General features: G+C 34.2%; 1 protein-coding gene across 1 annotated transcript; it reads right to left on the bottom strand.

Annotated features, from left to right (window-relative positions):
* Window positions 1-311: 311 nt before the first annotated feature.
* Window positions 312-2,620, bottom strand: LOC107624110 (E3 ubiquitin-protein ligase AIRP2). Its single transcript, XM_016326570.3, has 5 exons — window positions 2,220-2,620; window positions 1,793-1,955; window positions 1,568-1,631; window positions 1,175-1,421; window positions 312-760 (listed from the first exon to the last, which is right to left on the bottom strand). The coding sequence occupies exons 1-5, from the start codon at window positions 2,306-2,308 to the stop codon at window positions 550-552; spliced, it is 774 nt and encodes a 257-aa protein (XP_016182056.1). The 5' UTR covers window positions 2,309-2,620; the 3' UTR covers window positions 312-549.
* Between the last annotated feature and the right edge of the window lie 11,716 nt (window positions 2,621-14,336).

Below are 14,336 nucleotides of genomic sequence, written 5' to 3'. Positions count from 1 at the left end.
GTCCAAAAAAGGAAAAAAAATTCAAAGCCTTGGAAAGCAAGCAATAAACTCATCTAGAAGTCAGCACCAGTCGTCAAAAAAGCAAGCAATAAATTTCTTGCTTTTCTTTTCTTCAATAACATACAGATATATTAAAAGTAAAAGAAGAAAAACTATAAATTTCATATCAAAGGATTAAAAGTTTAAAACAAACATATTGCAATAAGTAAAATCAAGTAAATTTAGCAATGAGCAAAGTTACTTTTTGCATTTTAATTAGCTTCTTAGAGAAAAATAAAATTCAGATAGGTATCAATAAGAACTCAAATAAGGACTCCCAAGTTAAATGTAACATTTTTATTTCTATAATGGAGACAATGTATAATATCACAGTACTAAGAGTGTTTCTTTTTCTGGGTTAAAAAACCAGAAATTTTTCTCTTATCAAAGCTGTGATAAAATATTGATTAGAGAATCAATTTTCTTTCTTTTACCAGACTCTATTCACATTTGTAATTTTTTCCTAATCTGTACATTTCTTTTCATTCCTTCTTATTGGTATATAAAAGTTCAAATGAGATACTCATAGTACATTACAAAAAGTGCTTCTGGGTGATGTTTTGGTAGCTTATTGATATAAAGGTAGAAACGCCACAAGTCTTCCTTAGAAACTGTTTCAGCATCAACAACATCTTCATTGCAAGTTAGCACCCAAAGATCCTCAGAGTTAACCCTCCTCAAGCTACCGCGGCAAAAAGGGCAAGACTGCGACCGAGTGTTCCTATAGGTCGGGCAAAAAGACCAGCACATGATGAGTGTTAAAGTGGAGAACCATTGGCATATGAAGTGCGAAAACACGCAATTATACCCCTTGAAATTTGGTAAAATGTACAATTCAATAGAGCTCTGAAGTTGTAAAAGGTGCTAAAAATACCTTTCGCTAACTTTTCTTCCAAAATTACCCTTCTATTACTGGGTAACTTTGTCGAAAAAATGACGTATAAGGGTAATTTTAGAAGAAAAGTTAATGGAAAGCCCCTTTTGCGCCACTTATAACCTCAGGATGTCGAATTGTACATTTTAAAAATTTTTTGGCATAAATTACACATTAACCAAATTCAGGTGAGTTAATTGCATTTTTCACTGTAAAGTATGCAAGTTGATAAAAAAATGGGATATGAAGAAAGCGATTTACCACTTGCGGTAGCATCGGATACACATGGCATGGCAACAATTAGGCAGGACCATTTTGGTGCAAGGCTCTAAGCAAATATCACATTCATCCTCTCTTTGCAAGTCAACATTGGTTAGTTTCCCATCACCTTCAACAATCATCTTCTTGCCATAACTTGAATGTTCCATGCTCGATGATTGGCCTTCTTTCGAAGTCTCCAACTTCTCCAAGCTACCATGAAGCCGCTGGAGAGATGGCAATATAACAGCTAAAAGAATTCAAATTTTTCCGAAATAATCAGTCAAGGCAGCTAGCTATAAATGAAAAGAGTTTTGCACTATTTCACATTTTTCATGAGACAAAAACAAATTACAACAAATAAAAGGCCTCTTCACAAGTCAAATATTCACATACCATAAAAGTCCCCTATGGTAGCTTTCCTTCCATGACTAGACATGTTTCTACCATCATTGTGTACCTTAGGTAAAACATAAAAAGACAAAAAAAACATGTATCAATCAATAAATACATATTGGAAACCCATTAAATTCCATAAGACCATATGGAACAAACAACAACAATACCAAATTCATTGAATCAAAATCCAACAAAGAAATGACATAACTTTTCTATCTCTACCTTGTATATAACTATGTGGAAGAGATTGAGATATCTGTGTAGAAAGCTAGCACAGGAACAATCCATCCACTGTAGAAACAAGAGAACTAAAGGAGCCAAGTGATTATAAACCAATTTCATTTGAAGAACAGTTCCACCTTCTGTTCTTGGAATTGCTGCAGCCCTAAGAAAAAACACACAAACCCACAATCCAAAATTCAGAAAATTGATAACTAAAGTTCCCATTAGTAGTAAGAAAAAGTCCACAAATTTTATAAACTAGGAAACAAATTTTATCAATCACCGGTTATCTAAAATACCCAAAGTACCCATCTAATTAAAAGTAACATTTTTAGTGCAGAAAACAGGAAAGTCAAAAACTTTATAACAAAAAAAATAAAGGGCAGGTGGAAAATCCCAAAAAAAAAAAAAAAAAAAAAAAACTCACAAAGAATTGGCATGTTGTATATCAGCCTCCAGAAGTTTGAGAGAATCATGGTAAGGTAACCTGGAAAGCTGGTATGGCATCATTTCCATAACACTGTTCTTTAATTTTCTTCTTTGGTTGAATTAAGAGAACAAAGTAGTTTGTTGGTGGTTCGTCGATTATGCAGAATTCGAGCAGAAAAGGTGGAAATAATAAGGAAGAATATAGATAGATAGAGATGAATATGAATATATAGAAATACAAGTAAGAAAAGGATGGGGATGACAGAAGGAAAGAAAAAGAAAGAAGGAAGAAGAAAAGGGGTTGGAGTTAATTTTATGAAGATGGTTGAAACGTGTGTGTTGGGTTTAAATGAATATTGAAATAGAAAATATAAGAGTGAGTGTAGTTGGGTTTTGGGTGAGGTAAGGGATGCCGTATCATAATTCATAAAGCCTTTTACCTTGCTTTGCCTTCTTTCTCACCCTAACATAATAGTAACAGTAATAGTAATACTTTCTCTCTCTAATCTTCTTTATTTATTATATGTGTAATTTAATTTATTTTTAAGATATATTTTATATTTTAGTATATATTTTATCGATTTTTAACTTGACCCACTTTTTTAGTGAGTTACGCAATTATATCCCTTGACTTACTTTATTCCATTTTAAACATTGTTAATATACATCTAAATTTTTAAGTTGAAACTCTTAACAAATATTTTGATCTTCAATCTTTCTTTATTTTTCAAATGATATATTAAAAATAGATTATATTTTTTGCATTCAAATAGTAGAGAGCATTTATTCAAGCATCACTTTAATTTCACAACATTTAGGAATAAAGAATAGAAAAAAAGAAAAAAAAGATAAAGCAAAAAGCAATGTTCTCTAGAGTATATTATCTCTCGTCTAAGTTAGGATTCATATTAAAAGAAAGTAGTTAAGAGATTTAAAGGAAAAGAATAAGTTTGATGTGTTACGATATAGATGTCCATATATCCATTCAATGTCTACTCAGCATAATCTATTCTTCCATTCAAGTACTATTGGGAAGTACAAACATTAAAGAATAAGCGGTGCATGTTTTCCAACATTTGAAAAAGTGAAACATTGCACATGTATAAATAGGGGAATAAGGCTGAGGCTTTTGTGTATAATAAAAGCAAATACTTTCTCTCTCTCTCTCTTTCTTATATGCACTACAATATATAGCACTTTTACTTTCTCTCTTCACATACTACTAATATAATATTAATATATTATCTTTATAGTAGTATAATAGTATTGGTAAATTCTGATAGTAGTATTTTTCTATTTATACTTTACTTTATTATCTTTTCCTTATTTATTCTACAACACGTTATCAGCACGAGACTCTGATCAAATTTTTAGGAAGACTCAGGTAACAAATTTTCATTATGTCGAAACTCTCTCATCTTAAATTCAATGCTCTTGATATATCTGGAAATAATTATTTATCATGGATATTAGATGCTGAAATTCATCTTAATTCAATGGATCTTGGAGATACCATTAAGGCTGAAAACAATGCATCCCAGAAGGATAAAGTCAAAGCCATGATTTTTCTTCGTCGTCATTTTGACGAAGGATTGAAAAATGAATATCTCACATTAAAAGATCCTGCAGATCTTTGGAAAGACCTTGAAGAAAGGTACAATCATGAAAAAAGGGTGATACTTCCTCAAACCCGATATGAATGGACGCACTTGCGTCTGCAGGATTTTAAATCCATAAATGAATATAATTCTGTAATGTTTCAAATCACCTCACAAATGAAATTATGTGGGTAAAAGATAACTGATCATGATATGTTAGAGAAAACTTTCTCAACCTTCCATGCCTCGAATGTGCTCATGCAGCAGCAGTATCGAGAAAAAGGATTTAAAAATATTCTGAATTAATTTCTTACCTTCTTGTTGCTGAACGCAACAATGAGTTACATTTAAAGAATTATGAAGCACGCCCAGCTGTGCTGCCCCATTTCCTTAAGTAAATGCGGCAAATTATCCCAAAAGAGGTAAATGGCAAGGTTTTAATAACAAGAAAAATTATGGAAGGAAAAGGAATTATATTCAAAAGAGAGGATCTCACCAGAAGTGGGATAAAGAAAGAAATATTGGGCAAAATAAATCAACAGAGGATAAGTGTTTCCGTTGTGGTGGAAAGGGCCATTGGTCGCGTACCTGTCGTACCCCAAGGCACCTAGTCGATCTCTATCAAGCATCTTTGAAAAAAGACGATAAAGGAAAGGAAACGAATTTTGTTTCAAATGATGCTGAAAATTTCACCACTTATTATGATGTATCTGATTTCTTTGAGGACCCTGAAGAAAATATTGGTCATTTGATCAATGATGGAATAATTTAATATGTGAGATTGTTAAGTATCTATGTAAATAAATAATGTAAAAAAGATCTTATTGTTAAGTTTTATTTTCTATGTATTTAAGTTTCAAATGTGATGTATATAAATAATGAAACATTAATGTTTATGAATTTTGAAATCATTAAATGTGTCAAGTTTTAAAATAAAATTTTAGTATATGACATTATTTTTATGTACGATGTTTCTTAGAAAAATAATTTCGATCAAGTGTTCAATTTAACTGTGCATACTATTTATTTTATTATTATTATTTGTCTTTGAAGAAAATGGCAATGATATATAATGAAGATATATGCCTTGCAGATAGTGCAAGTTCGCACACCATTCTCAAAAGTGATATATATTTTACCCATCTTGTGCCAAAAGAGGAATATGTTAATACTATTATTAGCTCAGGCAATGTGATAGAAGGCTCCGGAAGAGCTATAATTTTATTTCCTGGAGGAACAAAATTTATAATAAATAATGCACTATTATCTACTAAGTCCTTGAGGAACTTGTTGAGTTTCAAAGATATTCGCCGAAATGGATATCATGTTGAGACAATGAATGAGGAAAATCATGAGGAATTTTTGGATTGACTATTACTCTAGCGAGGGTAATTTTTTTAATATAACTTTCTTATTTGAATCATGAGTATTTATGTATCACAACTCATGATTCAAATAAGAAAGTTATATTAGAAAAATTACCCTCACTTTCATCTGGGTTATATTATACCAAGATTAGTGCAATTGAATCACATGCCACTGTAAACCAGAAGTTTACTAGCCCAAATGAATTCATAACTTGGCACGACCAATTGGGTTATCCGGGAACAACCATGATAAGGAGAATTATTGAAAATTCCCATGGACATTCACTAAAGAACTAGAAGATTCTTAAATCTAGTGAATTTTGTTGTGCTACATGTTCTCAAGGAAAGTTAATTTTAAGGCCATGAATAGTAAAGATTGGATTTGAGTCCCCTGAATTCCTAGAAAGGATTCAAGGTGATATATGTGGACCTATTCATCTATCATATGGATCTTTTAGATATTTTATGATCCTAATAGACGCATCTTTGAGATGGTCACATGTGTGCTTATTATCTTCTCGCAACCTGGCGTTTGCGAGATTACTGGCTCAAATTATTCGATTAAAAGCACAATTTTCAGAAAATCCAATCAAAGTAATTCGTCTTGATAATGCTGGTGAATTTACTTCCCAAGCTTTTGATGCTTATTGTATTGCTAATGGAATAAGTGTTGAACATCCAGTAGCTTATGTTCACACACAAAATGGGTTAGCAGAATCACTTATTAAACGCCTCCAATTAATTGCTAGACCCTTACTTATGAGAACAAATCTCCTAACCTCAGTTTGGGGGCATGCTATTTTACATGCAGCAGCGCTTATTCGTTTGAGGCCAACAAGTTACCATCAGTTCTCTCCTATGCAATTAGCTTTTGGCCAGTAGCCAAATATTTCCCATTTAAGAATATTTGGGTGTGCGATATATGTTCCCATTGCACCACCTAATCGCACCAAAATGGGACCCCAAAGAAAATTGGGGATATATGTTGGATATCATTCTCCCTCTATAGTGAGGTATCTTGAGATACAAACTGGAGATGTATTTAAAGCCCGGTTTACGGATTGTCATTTTGATGAATCAAAATTTTCAACATTAGGGGGAGAGAATAAGCTTCCTGAAAAGGAACTTAATTGGAATGCATCATTGTTGATGCATTTAGATCCTCAATCAGGGCAATGTGAACTAGAAGTTCAAAAGATTATACATTTGCAAAGAATAGCAAATGAATTGCTTGATGCATTTTCCGATACAAAGAGGATAACCAAGTCGTATATACCAGCGAAAAATGCCCCAATTCGAATTGATGTCCTAGTTGGACAAATTGCCACCGAAGCAAATACATGCCAGAAGCGTGGCAGGCCTGTCGGTTCCAAAGATAAAAATTCTCGAAAGAGAAAAGAGGTAAATACTATTCCTGTTGAAAAAGACATAGTAAAGACACTTGCAGTTGTCCAAAATTTTGATATAACGCTAGAAGACGTTCAAGTACCTGAAAATTGTGAATATGACGAGATCTCGATAAATTATGTCTTTACAGGAAAGAAATGGGACCAAAATAAGATAATTGTCAATGAAATATTTGCATATAATGTGGCATTAAATATCATGCATGAAAGTAAGGATCTTGAGCCAAGATCAGTCGAAAAATGTCGACAAAAGAATGATTGGCCAAAATGGGAAGAAGCCATGAAGGCTGAGCTAGACTCACTTGCAAAATGTGAAGTCTTTGGACTTGTAGTCTGTACACCAGAAGATGTAAAACCTGTTGGATACCGATGGGTATTTGTGAGAAAACGAAATGAGAAAAATGAAGTTGTGCGCTACAAAGCCCGACTTGTGGCACAAGGTTTTTCACAAAGGCCCGGTATAGATTATGAAGAAATATATTCTCCTGTAGTAGATGCAATAACATTGCGTTATTTGGTCAGTTTATCTGCATATCATAAACTGCATATGCATTTAATGGATGTGGTAACAACCTACTTATATGACTCATTAGATCGGGATATCTATATGAAAGTCCCTGAAGGACTAAAGATATCTAAACCATCCAATGAATATTTACAAGGGTTATACTCAGTCAAATTGCAAAGATATTTATATAGTCTAAAGCAATCTGGACGATTGTGGTATAATCGTCTTACTGAGTATCTGGCCAAAAACGAATTCAAGAATGATGATATCTGCCCCTGTGTTTTTATAAAGAAATCTGCATCTGGATTCATTATAATTGCCATGTACGTTGATGATTTAAATATCATTGGAACTCCTGAAGAGATTCCAACAATTATAAAAACTCTAAAAGAAGAGTTTGAGATGAAAGACCTTGGAAGGACTAAATTTTGTCTCGACCTGCAGATCGAGCATATAAGAAACGAGATCTTTATTCATCAAACAACATACACAGAGAAGATCTTGAAAATATTTTATATGGATAAATCACATCCCTTGAGTACCCCAATGATCGTAAGATCTTTGGATGTGGAAAAGGATCAATTCCGTCCTAAAGAAGAGAATGAAGATATCCTTGGTTCTGAAGTACCATATCTTAGTGCCATTGGAGCACTAATGTATCTTGCTAATAATACACGACTCGACATATCATTTGCTGTGAATTTATTAGCAAGTTATAGTTCCTCTCCAACTAGAAGACATTGGAACGGAATCAAACAAATCTTTTGATATCTTCATCGGACGGTTGATATGGGATTGTTTTATCCCTATGGATCCAAGTCACAACTAGTTGGCTATGCAGATGCTAGCTACTTGTCTGATCCACATAAAGGGAGATCTCAAACAAGATACCTATTCACATATGGTGGTACAACTATATCATGGAGGTCCACGAAACAGACGATAGCAGCAACCTCCTCTAATCATGTTGAAATACTAGCAATACATGAAGCTAGTCACGAGTGTTTTTGGCTCAGGAGTTTGATCTAATATATTCTGTCATCATGTGGACTGATTGATCATAAGATAGCTCCAACTATTCTGTTTGAAGATAATACAGCATGCATTGCTCAACTTAAAGGCAGATACATCAAAGGTGATAGAACAAAGCATATTTCTCCCAAATTCTTCTTCACTCATGATCTTCAAAATCAAGGGACAATTGATGTCCAACAGATCCGCTCAAGTGACAATCTGGTAGATTTATTCACAAAGTCACTCCCAAAATCCTCCTTTGAAAGATTGGTACATGAGATTGGGATGCATCGATTTCGAGACATTAAATGATGTCGACAAGAGGGGGAGACTGTACTCTTTTTTTCTTCGTCAGGTTTTTTCCCATTGGGTTTTTCTTGACAAGGTTTTTCATGAGGCAGTCCCATCACAATGGATATTGTACTCTTTTTCATTCACTAAAGTTTTTTCCCATTGGGTTTTCTTTAGTAAGGTTTTAACGAGGCATAATCATAAATGGACATCCAAGGGGGAGTGTTACGATATGGATGTCCATATATCCATTCAATGTCTACTCAACATAATCTATTCTTCCATTCAAGTACTATTGGGAAGTACAAACATTAAAGAATAAGCGGTGCATTTTTCCAATATTTGAAAAAGTGAAACATTGCACATGTATAAATAGGAGAATAAGGCTGAGGCTTTTGATACACAGCAATAATAAAAGCAAATACTTTCTCTCTCTCTTTCTTATATGCACTACAATATATAGCACTTTTACTTTCTCTCTTCACATACTATTAATATAATATTAATATATTATCTTTATAGTAGTATAATAGTATTGGTAAATTCTGATAGTAGTATTTTTCTATTTATACTTTACTTTATTATCTCTTTCTTATTTATTCTACAACATGATGAGAGATTTTGGACTTCCATTCTTTTTCTTTTTCTCTTTTTCTTCAATCAGCAAATAAACAAAATCAAAGGCCAAAATAATAGTTTTTTCAAATCTTTAAGTTCCTCATTTTTTTATGCATTTGGCCCTCTCTTTTTCATATACTTCTATTAGCATTGAAAAATGGCAACTTATATTTTTGTAAAATATTTTTTTACCTAAAATATAAATTATTTTAACACGATAAATCAAAAAAAAAATTTTATATACATAAATTATATTGATTATGATTTTTATTCATGTTTATCTTTTAAGAAATGCTCATCAAATGATATATTGACATTTAAAGTGAATGTTTTGAAAAGCAAGGATAGAAGAAATGAGTATAAACTTGATTCTAATTAAAAATTTTTTTGTAAATTATGAAAAATAAAAAAAATATTTATATATTTTGAGTAGTGATATAGTAAATAAAGTTTTTACTTTTAATTAAAAATTGCAACAAAAATATTTTTATTAATATAAAAAGTAACAATCCAAGAGAACTGAAAAAAAAAAGTAAAAAACAAGAAACAAAAATTTTCAACTCGTGCGTCGCACGAGTACTCTGCTAGTAATTATATAAATGACAACATTTTATTAGTTCTCCATCAAAATGATATCGTATTTCTAAGATGAAATCGCTTTCATTTCATATATTAACTTCAATACAGATTTCAATTCTAAATCAATTCACTTCTTAAAAGTATCAAAAGTGATACTCTAAAAATATTCTATTAAAGACGCTCTTAGACTCAATTTAAACCTAAAATGCAATTTTATTAACGACTCAAATCATTGTCTTTCATATCCATCACATGATAGAGGTATTTTGTTAAAAAAAACATCCATTACTAAAATAATTATTTTTTATTTGTATATAAATATAAATATAAATATAAATATAAATATATTTTAAGTCTTTTAATATATATTTTATAAAAATGTTTGATCTAATAATTAATTTTTTTATTTTTATTATTTCGGGATAAAATTCAAATATAGTCTTAACTCTTAAAAACTATACAATAACAATTCTAACAATTTGATGCTCCTCATTCCTCAATTCAGTATGAAATTAAAAATTAGTAAAATTAAATTGGGAAGAAAATTCAAAATAATTCCTAGCCTAACCATTTGTGCTCTCAAATGAAAAAAAAAAAACCACTGTTACAAATCATACACTAAATATTATTGATATTTATATAAAAATATAGTTATCGTTAATTATTTATTTAAATTATTTTTTTAATTGATAAAACAAAGAAATTGTATATTTAATTATTCAAAAAATATTAATATCAAAATAGTATTTATTATAAATGAATTAACCACCAAAAAACGTTTTTGAATTATTCAAATACTGAGAATAATAATTTTCACTTTTATTATGGATAAAATTAATTTTTAATAATTTAAAAATATGCACAAAATACTCATCCATTATGAGAGACTTATTTCGTTAATAAAAATATCTAATGTGACAAATAGAGAAGCATATGTGGCACTCAGTCTCTCTCTCTCAAACTCGCATTTTCTCTTTCTCATTTCTAGCATATCCCCATCTCCCATCCCAAAATTGTTAATCTTAAATTTCTAAATCTATGTCCTTTTTCTGAAATTGATAAGTGTTATGATGTGTAACCTTTTTTATTAGTTGAAGTTCACTTTATTCATAATAAACGGTAGATAATAGGACATTATATATTGCAATTGTCATTATAATGTTATTACTATATTTTTAGGGTTAAGTACAATTTTAATCTTTAAGATATAAGTTGAAAATTCTTTTTGTTCTCAATCTATTTTTTTCTATAAAATTATTTCTAAAATTTAACTTAATTTTAAAATTGTCCTTTTTATTAAAATTTTATATTTTATAACTAAATTACCCTAATTAAAAAAATTATAAAATAAAAAAAAGAAAGAAAACGGATAAGAAGGGGAAGGGGAAGGGAATCACGCGAGGGAGGGGAAAGAGAAGGTAGGAATAAGGGAAGTTTTGTCGTTCTGCTCATCCTCCTCTCGTCGGTCACTGTTGCTTCTCGCCGCTTGCTGTTGCTTCTCGCCATGCCTTGCCGCCGTCGAAGAGCTCGTGGAGAGAGAGAGAGAGAGAGAGAGAGAGAGAGAGAGAGAGAGAGAGAGAGAGAGAGAGAGAGAGAGAGAGAGAGAGAGAGAGAGAGAGACCTCATCGCCGTCGCGTTCCACTACTGCCACCGATGCTTCTGGTCCTTGACGCCGCTTTTAGTCCTTGTTGCCGCTACGTGTTCTCGTCGCTGGTCCTTTCTGATTCGTTCTACTTTTGCTTCTAATTTCTTCTGATTCTGCTTATGATTCTGATTTTATTGTTCATTATTTCTTCTACTTCTGATTTGATCTTTGATCTTTGTGTTTTGTTCTTCTGATTTTATTGTTGTTGTTGCTAGCCCTGTGATGAAGAAGAAGAAAAGGAAGCAAAGATGCTTATGATTCTATTTTTTGATTCTGTTTCTTATTTTGTTAATCCATTGTTCTTCTACTTCTATTTTTTCTACTTCTGATTTTGCTTCTGTTTTTACTTCTATTTTTATTTTTAATTTTGTTTTTACTTTTATTTTCAATTCTATTTATGCTTCTGTTTCTTTTATTTCCAATTCTGCTTTTATTTTTACTTCATTGTTGTTGTTGAAGAAGAAAAAAAAAGAGATGGCTTCATTGTTTTTGCTTCTGAAGTTCCAATTCATTCATTGTTGTTGCTGAGTATTTTGATGAAGAAGGAAAAGGATATAATTGTCCGAATGATGATTTTAAAATCAACTCGAACATTAGAGACGATTTTATATGGTATTTTTAAATTCAATATTCTAACTTAAATATGATTAAATATTTATAAATAACTTTTAAATAGTTTAAATACTGTGTAATTATTTTTTAGAGTAAAGTATCGTTTTTGTCCCCAACGTTTGGGGTAAGTCCCAAAGTTGTCCTTAACATTTCAATTGTCCTATTTAAGTCCCTAACGTTTTAAAATTGACTCAATGTTGTCCTGTCATTAGGGATCCGTTAACAGAATTGACGGCAGGACAAAATTGAGACGATTTTGAAACGTTAGGGACTTACATAGGACTAAAACGTTAGGGACAAAAATGATATATAAAAATAAATTTTAATTTAATTTTATCTTTTAATAATATTAATTTTTTACTGTACATAGTATTCAATTATCTTTTAATTACATCTAAATAAATTACAATTAATCACATTATTTTCATTTTAAATAAATTTATTTTTTTATAATTTTAAAGAATTTTGATACATTAGAGACAAAAGGTATAATTTATATTTTATTGTATATATATTATTTTTTTCTGCAAGTTTATATACTAGTCATTCTACAAACATTTCATGATAACTGTTACGGCCTGGCCCAAATCATTTGCGGGCCAGCCCGACCCGAGCAACACCCGACCCGAACGGTCAGGAGTAAGGCGCTCAGTTGCCAACCCAGACACGCGTCCCTGACAGCTTTGCTACAGTTGTGCGAAGGAAGCATTTAAGAAGATGGGCCTGCCCCTGCGGGGCCCACCTCTGATATGGTATATATGGGGAAGGTCCTACCCCTCCCCAGAGGTACGTCACATACCATTCATCCCTTTTTTGCCTGCACACTTTGCTGACTAGAGCATCGGAGTGTCTTTGCAGGTGACACCCCCTCCTCACACGAAGTGCTCAGGACGTCGTCTGCTCCAACCCGGTAATTTACGACAAGGCGAGACCCCCTCATCAACCAGGATTCTGATCCGAACCGTCCAGTGCCCGACCTACCGAACATTGGCGCCGTCTATGGGATCGCCTGAATGGAAGTTGTACTGGGCTCAGGAGGAGCAGGGCGAGAAGCTGGGCACATAGGGGAAGCCTCCGTGGCATCCTCCCGGGAGCGCACGAGATCCCCTCCTCGACGAACCACACGATCCCAAGAAAGACGCCCCTTCGGGGGAACTGGCGACAATAGCGCCAGAATAATGCAGGAACTACGTCACAGGATGCAGGACCTGGAGCGCTGGCTGGCAGACCGGGAACATCGCCAACAAACTCCCGAATCAAGCTACTCCCATTCCCCCCCTCCCGAGAAGCCACTCCCGACGCACAGCTAGCCCAAGATCTGAGCCCGATATCGCCAGGGAGGAAGGACGCACAAGGAAGCACTGCGACCCCATCATATATGCCAGGCGCGGGAGGAGACGCACCACAGATCGTGACCGGGAAGACGGTCGACGGGATGACGACGAAGGAAGAACAAGGAGAACGCGCGGACCAGTCATAATAGGCGCGACCCCATTTCATCGTTCTATCCTCGAAGTCCGGCTGCCAAAACACTTTGACAAGCCAACGGATATGAGGTACGACGGAACCCAAGATCCATAGGAGCACCTTACGGCCTTCGATGCCAGGATGAACCTGGAGGGAGTGGGGGACGAGGTAAGGTGCCGCACTTTCCTGGTCACCCTCGCGGGACCTGCAATACGGTGGTTTAATAGCCTCCCGCAGGGCTCGGTGGCCAAGTTTTCGGATATTAGCCACGCCTTCCTAGCCCAATTTACTACCAGAATAGCAAAGACAAAGCACCCGATAACCTGCTCGGGGTGACTCAGAGGTCTGGAGAACCGACTAGAAAATACCTAGACCGCTTCAACGATGAATGCTTGGAGATCGACGGGCTAACTGATTTTGTAGCTAGCCTGTGCTTGACAAACGGACTCCTCAACGAAGATTTCAGGAAGCATCTTACCACGAAGCCGGTGTGGATGATGCAGGAGATCCAGGTTGTAGCCAGAGAATACATCAATGATGAAGAAGTCAGTCAGTTCGTGGCTGCTAACAAACGGCAACCCTCCTACAGTCAAACCCGGCAACACGGTAGCAGAGAAGGATACAAGGAACATGCCAAAGACGGCGGTCCGAGCAAAACACCCAGGCCGTATCCTCGAGTTGGGAAGTTCACCAATTACACCCCCATCACCGTCCCCATCATAGAAGTTTACCAACAGATAGCCGAGAAGGGGATTCTGTCGAAACCCCGACCTCTGAAGGACCGAACAGGGGGAAACAAAAGTCTTTACTGTGACTATCACAAAGGCTGTGGACACAAGACACAGGACTGCTTCGACCTAAAGGACGCGCTGGAACAAGCGATCCGGGACAGAAAACTGGCTGAATTCTCCCATCTCATCAGGGAGCCAAGAAGACGAGATTGCGACTGAGAGACAGAGGACAAGACTCGCACGGTAAAACGACGTCACGACCAGAACAATAATGAACAA

This window comes from Arachis ipaensis, chromosome B10 (genome assembly GCF_059453495.1).
Source record: "Arachis ipaensis isolate K30076 ecotype BB chromosome B10, ASM5945349v1, whole genome shotgun sequence".
Lineage (NCBI taxonomy): Eukaryota > Viridiplantae > Streptophyta > Magnoliopsida > Fabales > Fabaceae > Arachis > Arachis ipaensis.
The sequence above is the reverse complement of the archived record's forward strand: the minus strand, read 5'-3'. Positions and strand labels throughout refer to the sequence as shown.